General features: G+C 32.2%; 2 protein-coding genes across 3 annotated transcripts; one reads left to right on the top strand and one right to left on the bottom strand.

Moving 5' to 3' along the window:
* Positions 1–4,855: 4,855 nt before the first annotated feature.
* Positions 4,856–7,139, bottom strand: LOC133317989 (uncharacterized). Its single transcript, XM_061519912.1, has 3 exons — positions 6,540–7,139; positions 5,013–5,301; positions 4,856–4,869 (listed from the first exon to the last, which is right to left on the bottom strand). The coding sequence occupies exons 1-3, from the start codon at positions 7,137–7,139 to the stop codon at positions 4,856–4,858; spliced, it is 903 nt and encodes a 300-aa protein (XP_061375896.1).
* Positions 7,140–9,842: 2,703 nt separating this feature from the next.
* LOC133318008 (beta-glucuronosyltransferase GlcAT14A-like) lies at positions 9,843–12,901 on the top strand. 2 transcript variants are annotated; one of them, XM_061519936.1, is made up of 4 exons: positions 9,843–10,424; positions 10,515–10,590; positions 10,739–10,809; positions 11,771–12,901. In XM_061519936.1, exons 1-4 carry the CDS (start codon positions 9,854–9,856, stop codon positions 12,283–12,285), a joined length of 1,233 nt encoding a protein of 410 aa, XP_061375920.1. In that variant the 5' UTR covers positions 9,843–9,853; the 3' UTR covers positions 12,286–12,901. The 2 variants fall into 2 exon arrangements, with proteins under 2 accessions (XP_061375920.1, XP_061375919.1); XM_061519935.1 differs by having other exon boundaries at positions 10,694–10,809.
* Positions 12,902–14,187: the final 1,286 nt, after the last annotated feature.

Genomic DNA, 14,187 nt, shown 5'->3' with positions numbered 1-14,187 from the left:
TTCATTGTTACATAAGAGTAATATTCTCCCAAAAATTATGTATAACAGAAAAGTTGTTCAAATAAAATTAACATGGTGTTGTAAAATATTTATGCACATGACTATTTGGACTTTTGATGTACCTTATCACCACTATATTAATGGTGAGTGAAAATGTAATTCATGACTCTTGATGTCCCTTATAAGTTATAACCACTGTATTAATGATGACTTGAAATGTAATTATTCTCTATTCATATTTAGAGTCCTATAAAAGGACATCACTTCTACGTGAGCGAATGAGAATAAGAATTTTACTCCATTTTATCTTCTCTCTTCTCTGCTCTTTCTTCGTGTCTCCCCCTCTTCTTTCTTCTAATTTTTTAAACATGGGACTTTTTTATATTTTAAATTATAACCCTTTTTACTTTTCATTTTTTTTTCTTTCATATCTTTCTTTAACTTATGATATTTTTCAATTTATAAACTTTATGTTTAAATTATTTATAACTATTTTTAAACAATAATTTAAGCGCATTATTTATTAAAAAATACATTATTATGTATATTATAATACATTATTATGTATATTATTTGGAATAGATATTATACCTACATTTTTTCATATTTACTTTACTTATTTCTTTTTGATATTGTTAGATCACAAATTACAACCAATTAACCTTCATTGTTTGTACCTCCTCCAATTGTTGGTTGAGATTGTGGTCTAACAATTTTGGAAAGAGATAAATAAAATTGGCATAAAAAAAATATAGACATGATATCTTATCCCTTTAAATAATTCTTAAAAACAATTTTGTTTTATATCTTAAGGGGAAGAGAATAACAAAAATACCAATTGATATTTCCACATCAACATTTAATTTGTTAATGATTATTTAACGTTAATGTAAGTCGTTTATAATAAAGTAATCTTTCCCCACGTGTATAAAATTATTCGAGTTTTATTTTCCCTTATCCTTATTATCCAGATAAGACCAACTACGCGAGATCATCTTCTGTACATCTGTAGTATGTACATCTGCTATTCAACAAGTGACACTTGGATAAAAAAAATATTTTTCTTTCTTTTCTATGCAAACATGACAGTCATTCCTCTTTTTTTATTAAATAGATACAATGAGTGAATGGTACAGCAGTAGTACCATAGATATTTCCCATTGAGCCAGTCACTAAGGCCTAGGGATATAAATAGGCTAGGCTAGGCAAGTGTAAACAATATTCTGTATGGTCTGGCTTGTTAGCCTGTGTAGGCCCCAAATTACAAGTCTGGTGTGACCTATATTTAAAAAGTAAAAGCCTTGACCTAGGTCTGTTATCCTGTTTAAGCCTATTAAACATTAAACAATTAAAAGAATAATTAAAATAATATTACTTTTTTATTCAAAATTATTAAAATAATAATTTTATTTTAAATAAATAATATGATACAGGTCGGCCTGTAAGTTTATAGGCCCGACATGTACAAAAAAAGCCTATGGCTTGTTTTCTAAATAAGTTTTCTTAAAAGCCTAGGCTTGTTCTATTTTACTATTTATAATATGTTAAACCTGACCTAATATAGGCTTGGTTGTAGGTCTCTATAAATCGGCCTAATCCACATTCCTACTAAGTCCCATCAATAAGATTTTACCCTTGCACCTTAAAGAAAGACAAATCTTTTTTGTCTCATATGATATGACTCTCTTGCACACGCACCTATTAGGCAACCATAATTGTCTCACACCTAATAAGACTCACAAGGGCAGAAATAATTATGAGTCTCTCCTTTCTTCCACCCATAAATACACTCTTTTTTCCACTGAAAAGGTATGTTTTGTACATTACTTCTCATTGGTGAAACTCTATAGAATTTCAACCACAGAACCACCTTGCTCTTACACTCCCCCTTGCTTCTCAACCTTCCCATGAAACGCATTACATATATCTCACTATATTACTGTTATATTGACATACTACATCCTAAAAGGAAACAGATCCAAACCCATATACAAACAGTTGATCATCTATTGGATAATTTTGTAAAATCCAAGGTAGTAAATAATGCAAGTAATATTCAGTGTTATAAATCATCAATTATCACTATATAATTAGAAAGTATTTAAACTTTTTTTTAATTTGTGTTTAAATTTTGAACGACTGGTATTAAATGAAATTTTTGAAAAATAAAATTAGATATAAAACAGGAAATATCCATTATAATAGTATTGATTTTTATTTTTATATTTTGGTTTCTCAAGATATCCTACACAATCGAAGACTTATCTTTTCGAGGCGGGAGATCACACATTAAGTGAGACTAATCCTTTTGAGGTGGGAGATCACAGATTAAGTGAGTAAACATCTCCCAACAAAGCCTTTTCCCAAGGTATATTGATTTTTATTTTCAATTAGATAAAATATGAACAATGACGATGAGGAGTATTTATAATTTTGTTTGTTTTATATTAGTGTTTAAATGAATAACATTGACTATGAGAAAATAAAATTGGATAATATAGAGAGAAAAAAACCCATTACAAAAATGGCCTGGTCCAGGGCCAGTATCGACACCTACCGGGGGCCACCATTGTGGCCGACACACTTCACGCTGTCGCCATCTTCTTGTCGGAATTTGCAGATTGGAATTGGTTCATGAACTGTCTCCGATTATCCACTTGTTACCCAAAATGGTTCGTGCTTTTCATTTTCCAAAATGTTGCATTTTTGGTATGCTAATATATACCCTTTCCCCCTTCCTTTTTTAATTACTTGGCTAGGATGTATCTAGTCAAAATCTAATCTAGAGTCTAGACCACATATATGATAAATGTGAGATGAAAACCAATTCAATAAAAGCCCAAAAGACCCAAAAACTTTAAGTTAAGCGTGAAGGAAACGAGCCGAATTAGGCCGAACAACAAAGTGACTTAACATACAAGGAAATATCATTGTCGATTCGAATAACTTGACCTACACATGAACCCAATAAATAAGTGGCAGCACTAACTCGTCCGAGCATCTACTAGGACTAGCCTAACCGTAGGCTTCTCGCTTAAGGAGCAACCTATGAAAGGCTACAATTTTCCACCAATGAGAATTGACACCGAAAGGCGGCACAAAACAAGGCACCTTACACTATAAATACTGAGACATTTAACCTAGGTAAGATCATCTATCATTGAATTTGTTTTCTGAGCCATTATAAAAAGGGTTTTATGTTTATCATGTAACATAACACAACTTTACTTTCCTACACACACATTAAAGAGGTAGGGTCCACATGTTTTTCTTTCTCCTAACACAAGAATAATTTGCTAACAGTGTAGCGAATTTCTGCATGCTTGACACATGTCATTTTTGCTGACTGTGCAGCCTGACATGGCATATTTCGTTATACTGTATAGCGAATTATATGCAAATATATTTTGCTACACAATATAGCGAAATATGCCGCGTGGCATTTTGGAAAAATTTACCGTTGACGTGGTAGTCTGGTAAATTTTTTTACCAGGTGTGGCAAATTGGCCACTCAATTTCTAAAATAGAGATGAAATATGGTTTTAAACATTGAGAAAAAAATAGGAAAATTACTAGAGCAACTATGGGTCTTGTTACGCGTTTTGGATTTCGATCAACACAATATACCCAATAATAGTAGCCACCTTATACGATCTTTGCAAAATTAACAGTATGCTCTAATTTATTTTGACATTCAATTAATTTAGTTTTGTAAAATATAACATTAATTATAATAGAGAAAACATTTTCTCATGTTGTAGAAGAATTGTTCTCTTCTATCAGTTATCCTTCGATTTTCGTGTAATATTCTTTTTTCCTTTTTCTTTTTAAATAAATATGGGCCACATATAAAATGTGTCTATAGCATGAGATACTTATTTCCTACTACATGAAAAAATCGAAACCCATTATAATAATTCAATAAAAAATAAGGATAAAACTAACTATCATCGTTGGAGTTTTTTTTGTTTATTCTAACATTAGATAGCTAGGATTAAAATCAGTCACCAACATTGGGTTTGTGGCCTACAAATTATATTATAAGATCAACTATATATGGTTTGGTAAGTTAAATATCGAGATAGAATCATTTCCAGTCGCATTGTTAGACGTTGTGCAAACAAGATGTGGTAGTAATTGCAGCTATATGAGTGAGGTGTTTGGTGTGAGCACATTGGCATGTCTCCTCTCTCATATATGCTCCTTCTTTCTTTCCCCCACTCTCTATTTCTCATTGATTTCGTTTTGATCGTTTGATTTATGGGAGAATCATTAAATTCTTCATATTTGCAACAAGCTACTTTTCCGAAGCCCTTCTCTCCAATACCAAAGATAATACTTATACTTACTTTAGATGGGAGAGATAAACATAACAAGACAAGTAGACAACTAATGTTACAGTCTTTCATAATGAGAATAATAAATTCTAAAGTTGTATACACAAAGGGGGAATACGAAGTGTGGAAACTTACGTTGTTGCTGTTGTTCCACCAAAACGTTCTAATTGTTTTTTCTTTTCCACTTTCCTGAGTTTTCCTTTTTCCTTTTCTTTTCTTTTTTTCTTCCACGAGTGAAAATTTGGGTTATTAAGGGAAGAACTTGTGCCAGCATGAAGCTTCTTTTGTTTATACTGAAAGCAAGAAATTTGTATGACAAACTAAGAAAAATGTGCAGGACAATTGGTATAACAAACTAAGAAAAATTGGTATAACAAACTAAGAAAAATGTGCAGGACAATAATTACCTAAGCTCAAAAGTCAAAAACAGAAATTGCATAAGGAATGTGGGAATAAAAGCAAAATTTGCACGATGTTGCAAACAAAATCAAAATTTGTGAAAGTTAAAGTTGAGAACCCTAGCTTCCACAACCTATCAACACCATCAAATAAAGATTTTAGCTAGGTTCCAAACCATCCATGTTAATGAAAGAATAGAAATATCCCTAGTTTGCAAAAAAGATTGTTGAACTTGCAAAAGTGGGAGTATAAATGAAACTGGTAGAAAATGCTCACCTTGGAATGAGGAAGGAACCACGACAACGTGCATATCAGTATTGTTGGGAGGTAATTGTAAACGAAGGGGATAAAGTTTCGCGTTCAATGGGTTGCGGCAACATACGAGAATATCATCTTGCCTTGTCTCTTCCTTTAACTTTTGCTTCAACTCCTCCACACAACTTCCTTTGAATGTAAAGAATTTTTCTTCATTTTCATCATGAACATCCCCATTTTCATCACCCACATTATAAAATATAATCCTTCCTTCTTTCACCGGTGAATCGGTCTCATCTAAATCTCCGCACTGCATAAAAAAAAAAGGAACAGTATAAGATAAATAGGGTACTTTAATTCATGCCACTTAGCTCTAAATTACCAGATGCACATTTTACTTAATTTGAATTAAAAAGGAAAAGAATCACCAGGACACATTACACTATGGGATAAGATATATGTCTAGAGAGAATATTCTTATTACCAAAAAATTTTACTACCTATCTAATCACCATTGAATCAAAGAGAGAGAATGCTAAAAAAATTTTGAAAAAAGAGAAAATGTTGATCCAAAGGTGATTAGATAGTTAGTGAGTTGGTAATAGAAAATTTTAGTAGTAAGAATATCCTTTCTCATATTTACAAACTCAAAGTTTACAAACTCTTACAAACTACATATTATGGATAGCACATGCTTAAATAATATGTACTACCCATAATACATAATGTAATTTGTAAAAATTTGTAAACTTTGAGTTTGTAAATATAATGATTCCCTTACATTATATGGTTATTTTTGTCGCATTTTCTTGCCAAGTTTAATTAACAATAATATGGTCATATATATATATATATATATATATATATATATTGAGTATGGAAAGAAGCAACATATATCTTATTAGGGTAGCCCAATACGACGTTGTTTTGAGGCGGAAATCATGGTATTTTTGTAATTTTAATTTATTTCAGGGTTATAATAATCTTTATATTTATAATTTTTTAAGATTTCAATACCAAAACGACGTCGTTTTGGAAATAAATGCAGATAACTTATCTGCATTAATTGCAGAAATATTTTTCCCATCTTATTATCTCTCTAATTTAATTAAAAATTTGAGTAAATTATTCTCGCCTTTCAGAAATTTTGTCTTTGTTTTATGAATCTCCTATATATTTTAAGAACCATGAAGAGGACAGATCAGTAAAAAAAAAAATCAAGCAAAATCAGGAGAAATCTGTGAAAAAAGAAAAGAAAAAGAAAACATTGTATAGAGTTTTCGGATACAAATTTATAGTTTCAGTAAGAGTTTATGATGTAAAATCTAAGAAGTAAAAGAGTGATATATCTATAAAATATTTGACTGAAAAATCTTTGGACAACACGAAAAATGGAACCTAAATATGTCCTGTGTACCATACCAAGGGAAATTCTCCATTATTGTACTCAATAATTTCTCGCCATGCATCACTATACCATTATATGAATTATAAAATCAAATTTTTATTATACAAAAAAAAAATCAAATTTTTATGCATGGAACAAACCTCGATATGTCTGGGAGATCTGAGATCAATTACGGCAATGGAGTCATTATCTGAAAGTGTAGGAGAATGAGGAGGAGAACAATCCAATGGGGTAGAATTCTGAGAACTGGGCATGGTAATAGGCGCGGGCTTTTGTTCAGGTTTGGGTGGTTGTGGCCGAAGTTCTACAAGGTCCACATCCCACAGAATCCAATTTGTTGTTTTTGTCCTATGTGGGATATCATGTGTTATGGAGTTTCTCCATGGTGGTAGGCCTCCATTGGCACGCAAGTATTGTCCATAACGTGTCTTGAATCTTACATGCGTACCTTCTCTTATGGGTTCCCATTGCAAAGATGAATCTAATCTTGTGGGAAGTGTTTGCAATACTTTTTTACCCGTGGCACCTAACATGAATGGCATATTGGAGGCTGTTAAGTATTTTCCATAACAACTCTTCAATCTTATCGAGTTTGAATCCTCAACAATCTCCACGGTCCATTTAGCATTGTTGTAGCACCCGTTACGGTCTTGGTAAACTCCTTCGTCATCATCTGCCAATAAGTATTTGTCATGGTGGCTCCTCAGGCGCACCACTTTAGCCCTTTCGAAGAAATTCATTCCACTCTGAATCAAAATGTGTATCCCAAAATGTGATTGATGTTTTTGCAATGATGGGTGTTAATGAGATGCAAATAATTGATTGGAAATGGAGGTTTGAATTTGGGTTGGTATTAGCAGGTTTAGGCATAACACAAATTTAAAATAAGATGGAGCGTAAAAATAGGGAATATTAAGATAAGCTGGAATGTATGTTTGACATGTTAATAACGGATGAAAGAAGCGTACGTGTAAAATTAGAGGTACCAACTAATAAGTAGTTATAAAAATAGTACATGAGTTAATTTCAAAAGAAAAATAAAAGCACATAATTTATTGTGAGAAGAGCCCAGTATGCTCAGAATCAAAATATAATTCAATCTAGGAAAAAAATTGATAAAAAAGATAGTTATTCACATCCAGCAATTTGGCTTTGCATTAAATCATTATCAATCTGCATCTAGTCCTAATCCTCACCAATCCTAATTCTTTTCACCGTTTGATCGCCAACTAATTGATCACCAACCGAATGGGAGTTGAAACGACACCCAACTAGCAAAGCTGCAAAAGTTCTAGAATGTGTCCTTTGTTGTTGTGTGTAGGGTTTAATATTTTTGCTTTTATTGAAGTTTTTTTTGTTGCCATATTTACATTAAAATAAATGAATTCCATTGTATATAGAACAGAGAGAAAAGATTAATGAGACTTACTTAGAGTGTAGCAGAGAAATTTGTTGTGCAACAAAACAGAAACATTTTTCTCTTATTAAAAATAGATAAATAAATATTATATTAAACAATATTTATTATTTTAAATGATATAATTTTATGTCCTTTTTAATGAAACTATATTGTTTTGGAGTGTTTTTATATTCTCTCTTCTCCATTTTTTTCTTCCTAATTTTATATAAAAGAGAAAATATAAACAAATACAAAAAATATTATTTTACTTTTTAGCATGAATCATGGGTAATAAGGGATGAGAAATGTTATATTTATAAACTTTTTGTTTACAAACTACACTATGTCTTACTTGTAAGACACTCTTGAGTGAAGTCTTACGGGTGAGAGACATAGTCTATTTGTAAGTTTGTAAAAAAAAAAAAGTTTGTCAATATAACCATTCTCGTAATGGATATTAAAACAGATCAATGAAAATGGAAGACATTTTTCTTATTTGGAAATTTAATAATTGATAATAACAGAAAATGAGAATTATTCTCTACTTTTTTATATATTTAATTTTTGGGTTCGCTTTGCAAATAAGTTATCTGCAGTAAGTCTAATACGACGTCGTTTTGGGACGAAAATTATGGTTTTTTGTAATTTTAATTTATTTCAGGGTTATTATAGTCTTTAAAAATATAATTTTCTAATATTTCAATCCCAAAATGACATAGTTTTGTAAGTAAATGCAGATAACTTATTTGCATTAACTACAGAAATATTTTTCTGTTAATTTTTATATTCCTTACAATTAGAGTGAAATGAGAAAAATAATACAAATGTTAGAAAATGAATATGTTACCCTACATTACGTTTCATAATAAGGATTAGTATTTCTCAGATTATAAGAGATAATTTTATCTTTTACACACATAAAAATATGTGGGATTCGTATTCTCTTTTTTTATCTTTTCTCTTCACATGAACCCATATGGGACTCACATATTTTTATATTTGTGTAAAAAATAAAATTATCTCCTATAATATGAAAAATATTAATCCCTTCATAATATTACGTTTAACTCTTAAATAATAGCTTAAAATACAAAATCTTTGTATCTATTATTATTTTCAATGTTATTTTTACTGTCTATTATCCTTATAACACTTGGGATTAAAATAGAGTTATTTTGATAAGAATATTAAAAGATAAAAGGGTTTTATAAGAGTTATGTTGTAGGAAAAATGATTGTGTAATGTTATAGAGATTCGTTTTGCGTGCAGTAATTACTTTTTTTCATTTTTCTTCAAAAAGTGTGAGCTCCACTAGATGTTATGTGTAGAAAAATTTATTGTGTCATGTTAAATGACAAATGCAAGTCTCAAGATAAAATCATAAACTCCTTTTAAAACATGGGAATATAATCAAATTTTGAATCCATTAATCATTTTAAACAAAATAGAAAAATAATTACACTTCAGTCAACCGTTAATATGATAAATATTTGTTTATAGATATAAGTATAATATTTAATATATGGAGAAAGTATGTGTTATTTTAAATGAAGTGAAATTGTGTCTTTTTAAGTGAGAGAAAGAGATAGATTATATTATAGAGGAGAGAACAAAAAAAAAGGTGTGGGTCCCACTTCTTTCGAGAGTGAAATGAAATAAGTTGTGTTTTCCCTTAAAATATACATTAAAAGTCATGAAAAATTAAAGGGTTTGTTTTTTCTGAGTTATTGTAGATAAGTTATCTGTAGTAAGTAAGCCCAATATGATGTCGTTTTCAGGCGGAAATCATAGTATTTTTGTAATTTTAATTTATTTCAGGGTTATAATAGTATTTATATTTATAATTTTTTAAGATTTCAATACCAAAACAATATCATTTTGAAAATAAATACAGATAACTTAATTGCAAAAACAATTTTCCAAAATTAAATGATTATCCAACTTTATCAAGTTCCATTGCACGCCACTATTTTGTTTCTCAAAAAGACCTCTTTCTCCCTCTTCCTTCTCGTCCTCACTCACACATTTAGTTTCAGGTATAGAAACCAAATAACAATGAAGAAACTGAAGCACTATTACGTGCAGCATCACTCAACAGAACGAAGATGGGTTTTACCTGTGGCCGTAGCTTCGTTGCTATCTATCTCCTTTATCTTCTTCCTAGCAATAACTCCCATTTTCCCATTCTACCTTTCAACCACCACCACCAATCCTCACTCCCTCTTCGTCGAAACCAAGCTCCACCCACTTCCCCTTCCCCCCTCATCTCCCCAACCACAACCACCCCGCCTCGCCTACCTCATCTCCGGCTCCGCCGGCGACGCCGCCGCCCTCAAACGCACCCTCTCCGCCCTCTACCATCCCCGCAACCGCTACGTGGTGCACCTCGACCTGGATTCCTCTGTTGAAGAGCGACGCGAACTACAGAGCCACGTGGAGAGTAACCCAATCTTCCGAAGATTCGGGAACGTGAGGATGATAACAAAAGCCAATCTCGTCACATACCGTGGCCCCACCATGGTCGCCAACACCCTTCACGCCGCCGCCATATTGTTGTCGGAATGTGACGATTGGGATTGGTTCATTAATCTAAGTGCATCCGATTATCCACTTGTCACCCAAGATGGTTCGTGCCTTTTCATTTTCCAAAATGTTGCATTTTGTTTAGCCGTTTTGGTAATGATTTTTGTATTTTGTGGGTTTTGATTAACTATAGATCTGCTGCACGCGTTTGCATACTTGCCTCGCGATCTTAATTTCATTGACCATACTAGTGACATTGGGTGGAAAGAGTGAGTGAACTACTTTGTCTCTTTCTTTTTATTTTATTTTTACCCTTTTGTTGTTGTTTTTGTGAGTGAGATTATTTGACCTGTGTGTGTGTGTTATATGTAGTCATTATCGTGCAAGGCCAATAATTATTGATCCGGGGTTGTATAGGACTAAGAAACAAGATGTGTTCTGGATTACCCAGAGGAGGAGTAGGCCAACGGCCTTCAAACTTTTCACAGGTGCTCATTGTTTTCTTATCTGTTTTATGTTTTTGGGTTTTCTTTCTTTTAAGTTTATTTTAGCTTCTCTTTTAAGTTTATTCCTATTACGCATAGACTATAGAGGCTTTTGTGAAAACACACAAAATGTTAGCTCTTTGGAGTTAATTTTAATGAGTTTTGGGAATGGATCCTCTTACGTGGAAAAGTGGTCATGTTATTTGATCACAACCACTCATTGATGATAAGATAAGAGAGAGAAAAATGTATAATTTTTAAATGAGTGGTTATGATCAAATAATTTTTAAATGAGTGGTTATGATCAAATAACATGACCACATGACCACTTTTTCACATGAGAGGATCGTTTTAGCTTGCTCAGGAGTTAGGATTTTTTTCGTTAGAAGAAAGTTTTAGGTTTGAACGGATCGTGATTGGTTAAATTATTGAAGCTGAAGATATTATTTTGTATTTGTTTTAAGATGCATGGAAGAAAGTTTGATTGTTCTCCTGCATTCTCTAGATCCTGTAATTATAAAAGTTTTTGAACTCGGTGTGTGTAGAACTTGACTTTTATTTGTTAAGTTCTAGTTTATAAAACTACTCTGTCTTTTCTTGACATTGCATTCTTTACACCCTCTTTCTGTTTCACTTCAATAAATATACTTGTTGTAGGACAACAATCCACTCAAGGTCCTAGTTGGGATCGATTTTGATTGTAACGCTGTGCTGCAGATCCAATTTTGGTGCTTTGAGATTCTATTTTGATTGTAGGTGTTCTGATTTTTCATGACCCAAGCCAAGAACTTGGCTTGTGGATTGCATGCATATACTTATCTTTTGTTTAACCTTCAGGAGTTTTTAATTTTCGTTAAACACCGTAACTGCACAATCCTCAAAATTTGAAATTAAATTAAAGTTTTGGTTATGTGCCTGAGAACATATTCATATATGATTGCCTAAAACTTCCCTCTCTTGTTAGGTTCTGCTTGGATGGTACTATCGAGATCGTTCATTGATTACTGTATATGGGGATGGGACAACCTACCTCGGACTGTTCTCATGTACTATTCAAATTTCATATCTTCCCCTGAAGGGTACTTCCACACTGTCATTTGTAATGCTCAAGAGTTCAGGAATACAACTGTTAGTAGTGATCTACACTTCATATCTTGGGACAATCCTCCCAAGCAACATCCTCACTACCTTACACTTGCTGACATGAAAAGGATGGTTGATAGCAACGCTCCCTTTGCAAGGAAGTTCCACAGAAATGATTCAGTTTTGGACAAAATTGATGCTGAACTGTTGTCCAGAGGTCCTGGGATGGCTGTTCCCGGTGGCTGGTGCATAGGAAGCAGGGAGAATGGGTCTGATCCATGTTCTGTAATTGGTAATACCACTGTCCTCAGACCTGGCCCAGGTTCAAAAAGACTTGAAACTTTAATCACATCATTGTTAACAGATGAAAATTTTGGATCAAAACAGTGTGTGTGACAAGAACTAACTGTCAACAGCGGTCTTAAAAAGATTATTTCACCTGCCACCTGCTTTGGTTTTCATCTTCAGTTTTAGTTAGCATGATCAGTGAGTTAATGTGCCTTTTCAGTTGGAAAAGTTAATATTGAGAGTATAACATCATCTTTAATATTGAGAAGAAAAAAGTGAGACAAATCTGGTGGTGCATATTCTGCAATATTATGACTTAAATGACAGAATTGACTCTGTAGTCCCTAGTTACCATTGAATAATTCTTGGTGCACATCACCTCACTTAGAATCAAAGGGTAGATGAGAAAAATGAGGTGATATTGCCTGAAAATAGATGAGAAGAACAATGTAAATGTGAGTTGTCTTGGGATTCAAGTGAGTAATTAAAAAGTCGCCCATTAGAAAAGAATGAGCTAAGTATAGTATATATAAGTGAAAAGACTCATAAATCCCTCGTTATAATATTATATTCATCTCTCCTTTTCACTTGCCTTGAGCAATCAACAGCCAGCATTGAAAATTCTTAGGTCTAACTCAACTGAGAATATTTTAGCCGATGTTGAGCTTTACTGCTCTCGTTTTATTGTGTAACAAGCTTGATGTTGATTGTATGATAAGGTGGAGCAAGGGAAGGGATGAAAAAGCAAATGAAATGGAAAGAGCTTACTTTTTAGTTTTTTATCTTCTTTTTTTCTTTAATTTACAAGATGTCAAGATGCTTTTAAATTGTCGCTGTTATATGGCTTTGTTTTCATGTGCCTTGGGTACGGAAATTGCTGAAAGCTTTTTTTTACTTCTATAATAGACCGTCACTTGTTCTTCTCTCGTAACTTCATGTGTTTTGACTATATGCGGATATGCTGTTAGTTTGCATTTGCATAATATATCATGTTCATAAACCATAATATAAGAACATGATAAAAATCTTGGGAATACATGATTTTCACATACACATAAGAGATAAAGACATACCCGAAAACAATGATAAAGGATTAACAACAGTCATCGTCTTGTGAGCAATTGTATTAGAGTAGTTTCTCTCTCTAAACCTTCTTTACTTTAGTATGTATTCTGATGGAGAGAATGACATTAGGGTAGAAGGGGAGAGAGGACCATATATATATATATATATATATATATATATATATATATATATATATATATATATTCCATAACTCATAATCCTCATAATCTGGTAAGTCCATCATATACCAAATTAAATCAATGATTGAGATTAAGTGTATCAGTAATTAATTGAGTCATATAACGTTTAATGGGTAATATCCAGAATCTTAATATTATAATTATAATAAAATCCTTTTAATATTATAATTGATTCTTAATTTTTCTAACATTCTCCTACTTGGCCCGATTAATCTTAATATACATGCATCTCTTAATATACATTAATCTTAAAAGATAAATTGTCAAGTGTGAGTTATGGCAGTAGTGCGCTATTAATTCAGTACATTCCCTTCCATATACTAAAACACCAATAATTCATCATATAAAATTCATAATATAGGAAACATAATGGTCCACATAATATCTTACAAAGACTTCCTTGTCAAAATTCATAATGTGTATACAACCATAAAATAACAAGGAAACATAATGTATGTCAGAAACAGATAGGTGAGCTCAGAGTGTCACACATCAATAATCTTTAATACAACCAAGGCCCATACTTTCAACATGTTCTTTAAATAGCTTTGGTTGTAACCCTTTCGTCGAAGGGTATGCCATCATGTGTTCAGTTCTGATGTGCATAATTGACATTCCCTATTTCTGAACCTCCTTTTTAACGGAAAAATACTTTAACTCTATACGTTTGGCACCTTTAGAGTATCTTTCGTTTTTAGAGAAGAGTACTGCTGCGGAATTATCACAATAAATTTTCAGCGACCTG

This window comes from Gastrolobium bilobum, unplaced genomic scaffold (genome assembly GCF_033153095.1).
Source record: "Gastrolobium bilobum isolate Gb01-03AN ecotype WA unplaced genomic scaffold, APGP_CSIRO_Gbil_v1 utg26319, whole genome shotgun sequence".
NCBI classification, from domain to species: Eukaryota; Viridiplantae; Streptophyta; class Magnoliopsida; order Fabales; family Fabaceae; genus Gastrolobium; species Gastrolobium bilobum.
Note: the sequence above shows the minus strand (reverse complement) of the source record. Positions and strands in the feature narration are given on the sequence as shown.

Bases quoted from the DNA above. Each gene is read 5' to 3' on its own strand.
- LOC133318008 (XM_061519935.1), top strand. From the start codon at position 9,854: ATGAAGAAACTGAAGCACTATTACGTGCAGCATCACTCAACAGAACGA. The intron at 10,425-10,514 runs GTTCGTGCCTTT...GATTAACTATAG, and splicing joins TCCACTTGTCACCCAAGATG to ATCTGCTGCACGCGTTTGCA. The intron at 10,591-10,693 runs GTGAGTGAACTA...TGTTATATGTAG, and splicing joins AGTGACATTGGGTGGAAAGA to TCATTATCGTGCAAGGCCAA.
- LOC133317989 (XM_061519912.1), bottom strand. From the start codon at position 7,139: ATGAATTTCTTCGAAAGGGCTAAAGTGGTGCGCCTGAGGAGCCACCAT. The intron at 5,302-6,539 runs GTTTGTTCCATG...TTTTTTATGCAG, and splicing joins GATCTCCCAGACATATCGAG to TGCGGAGATTTAGATGAGAC.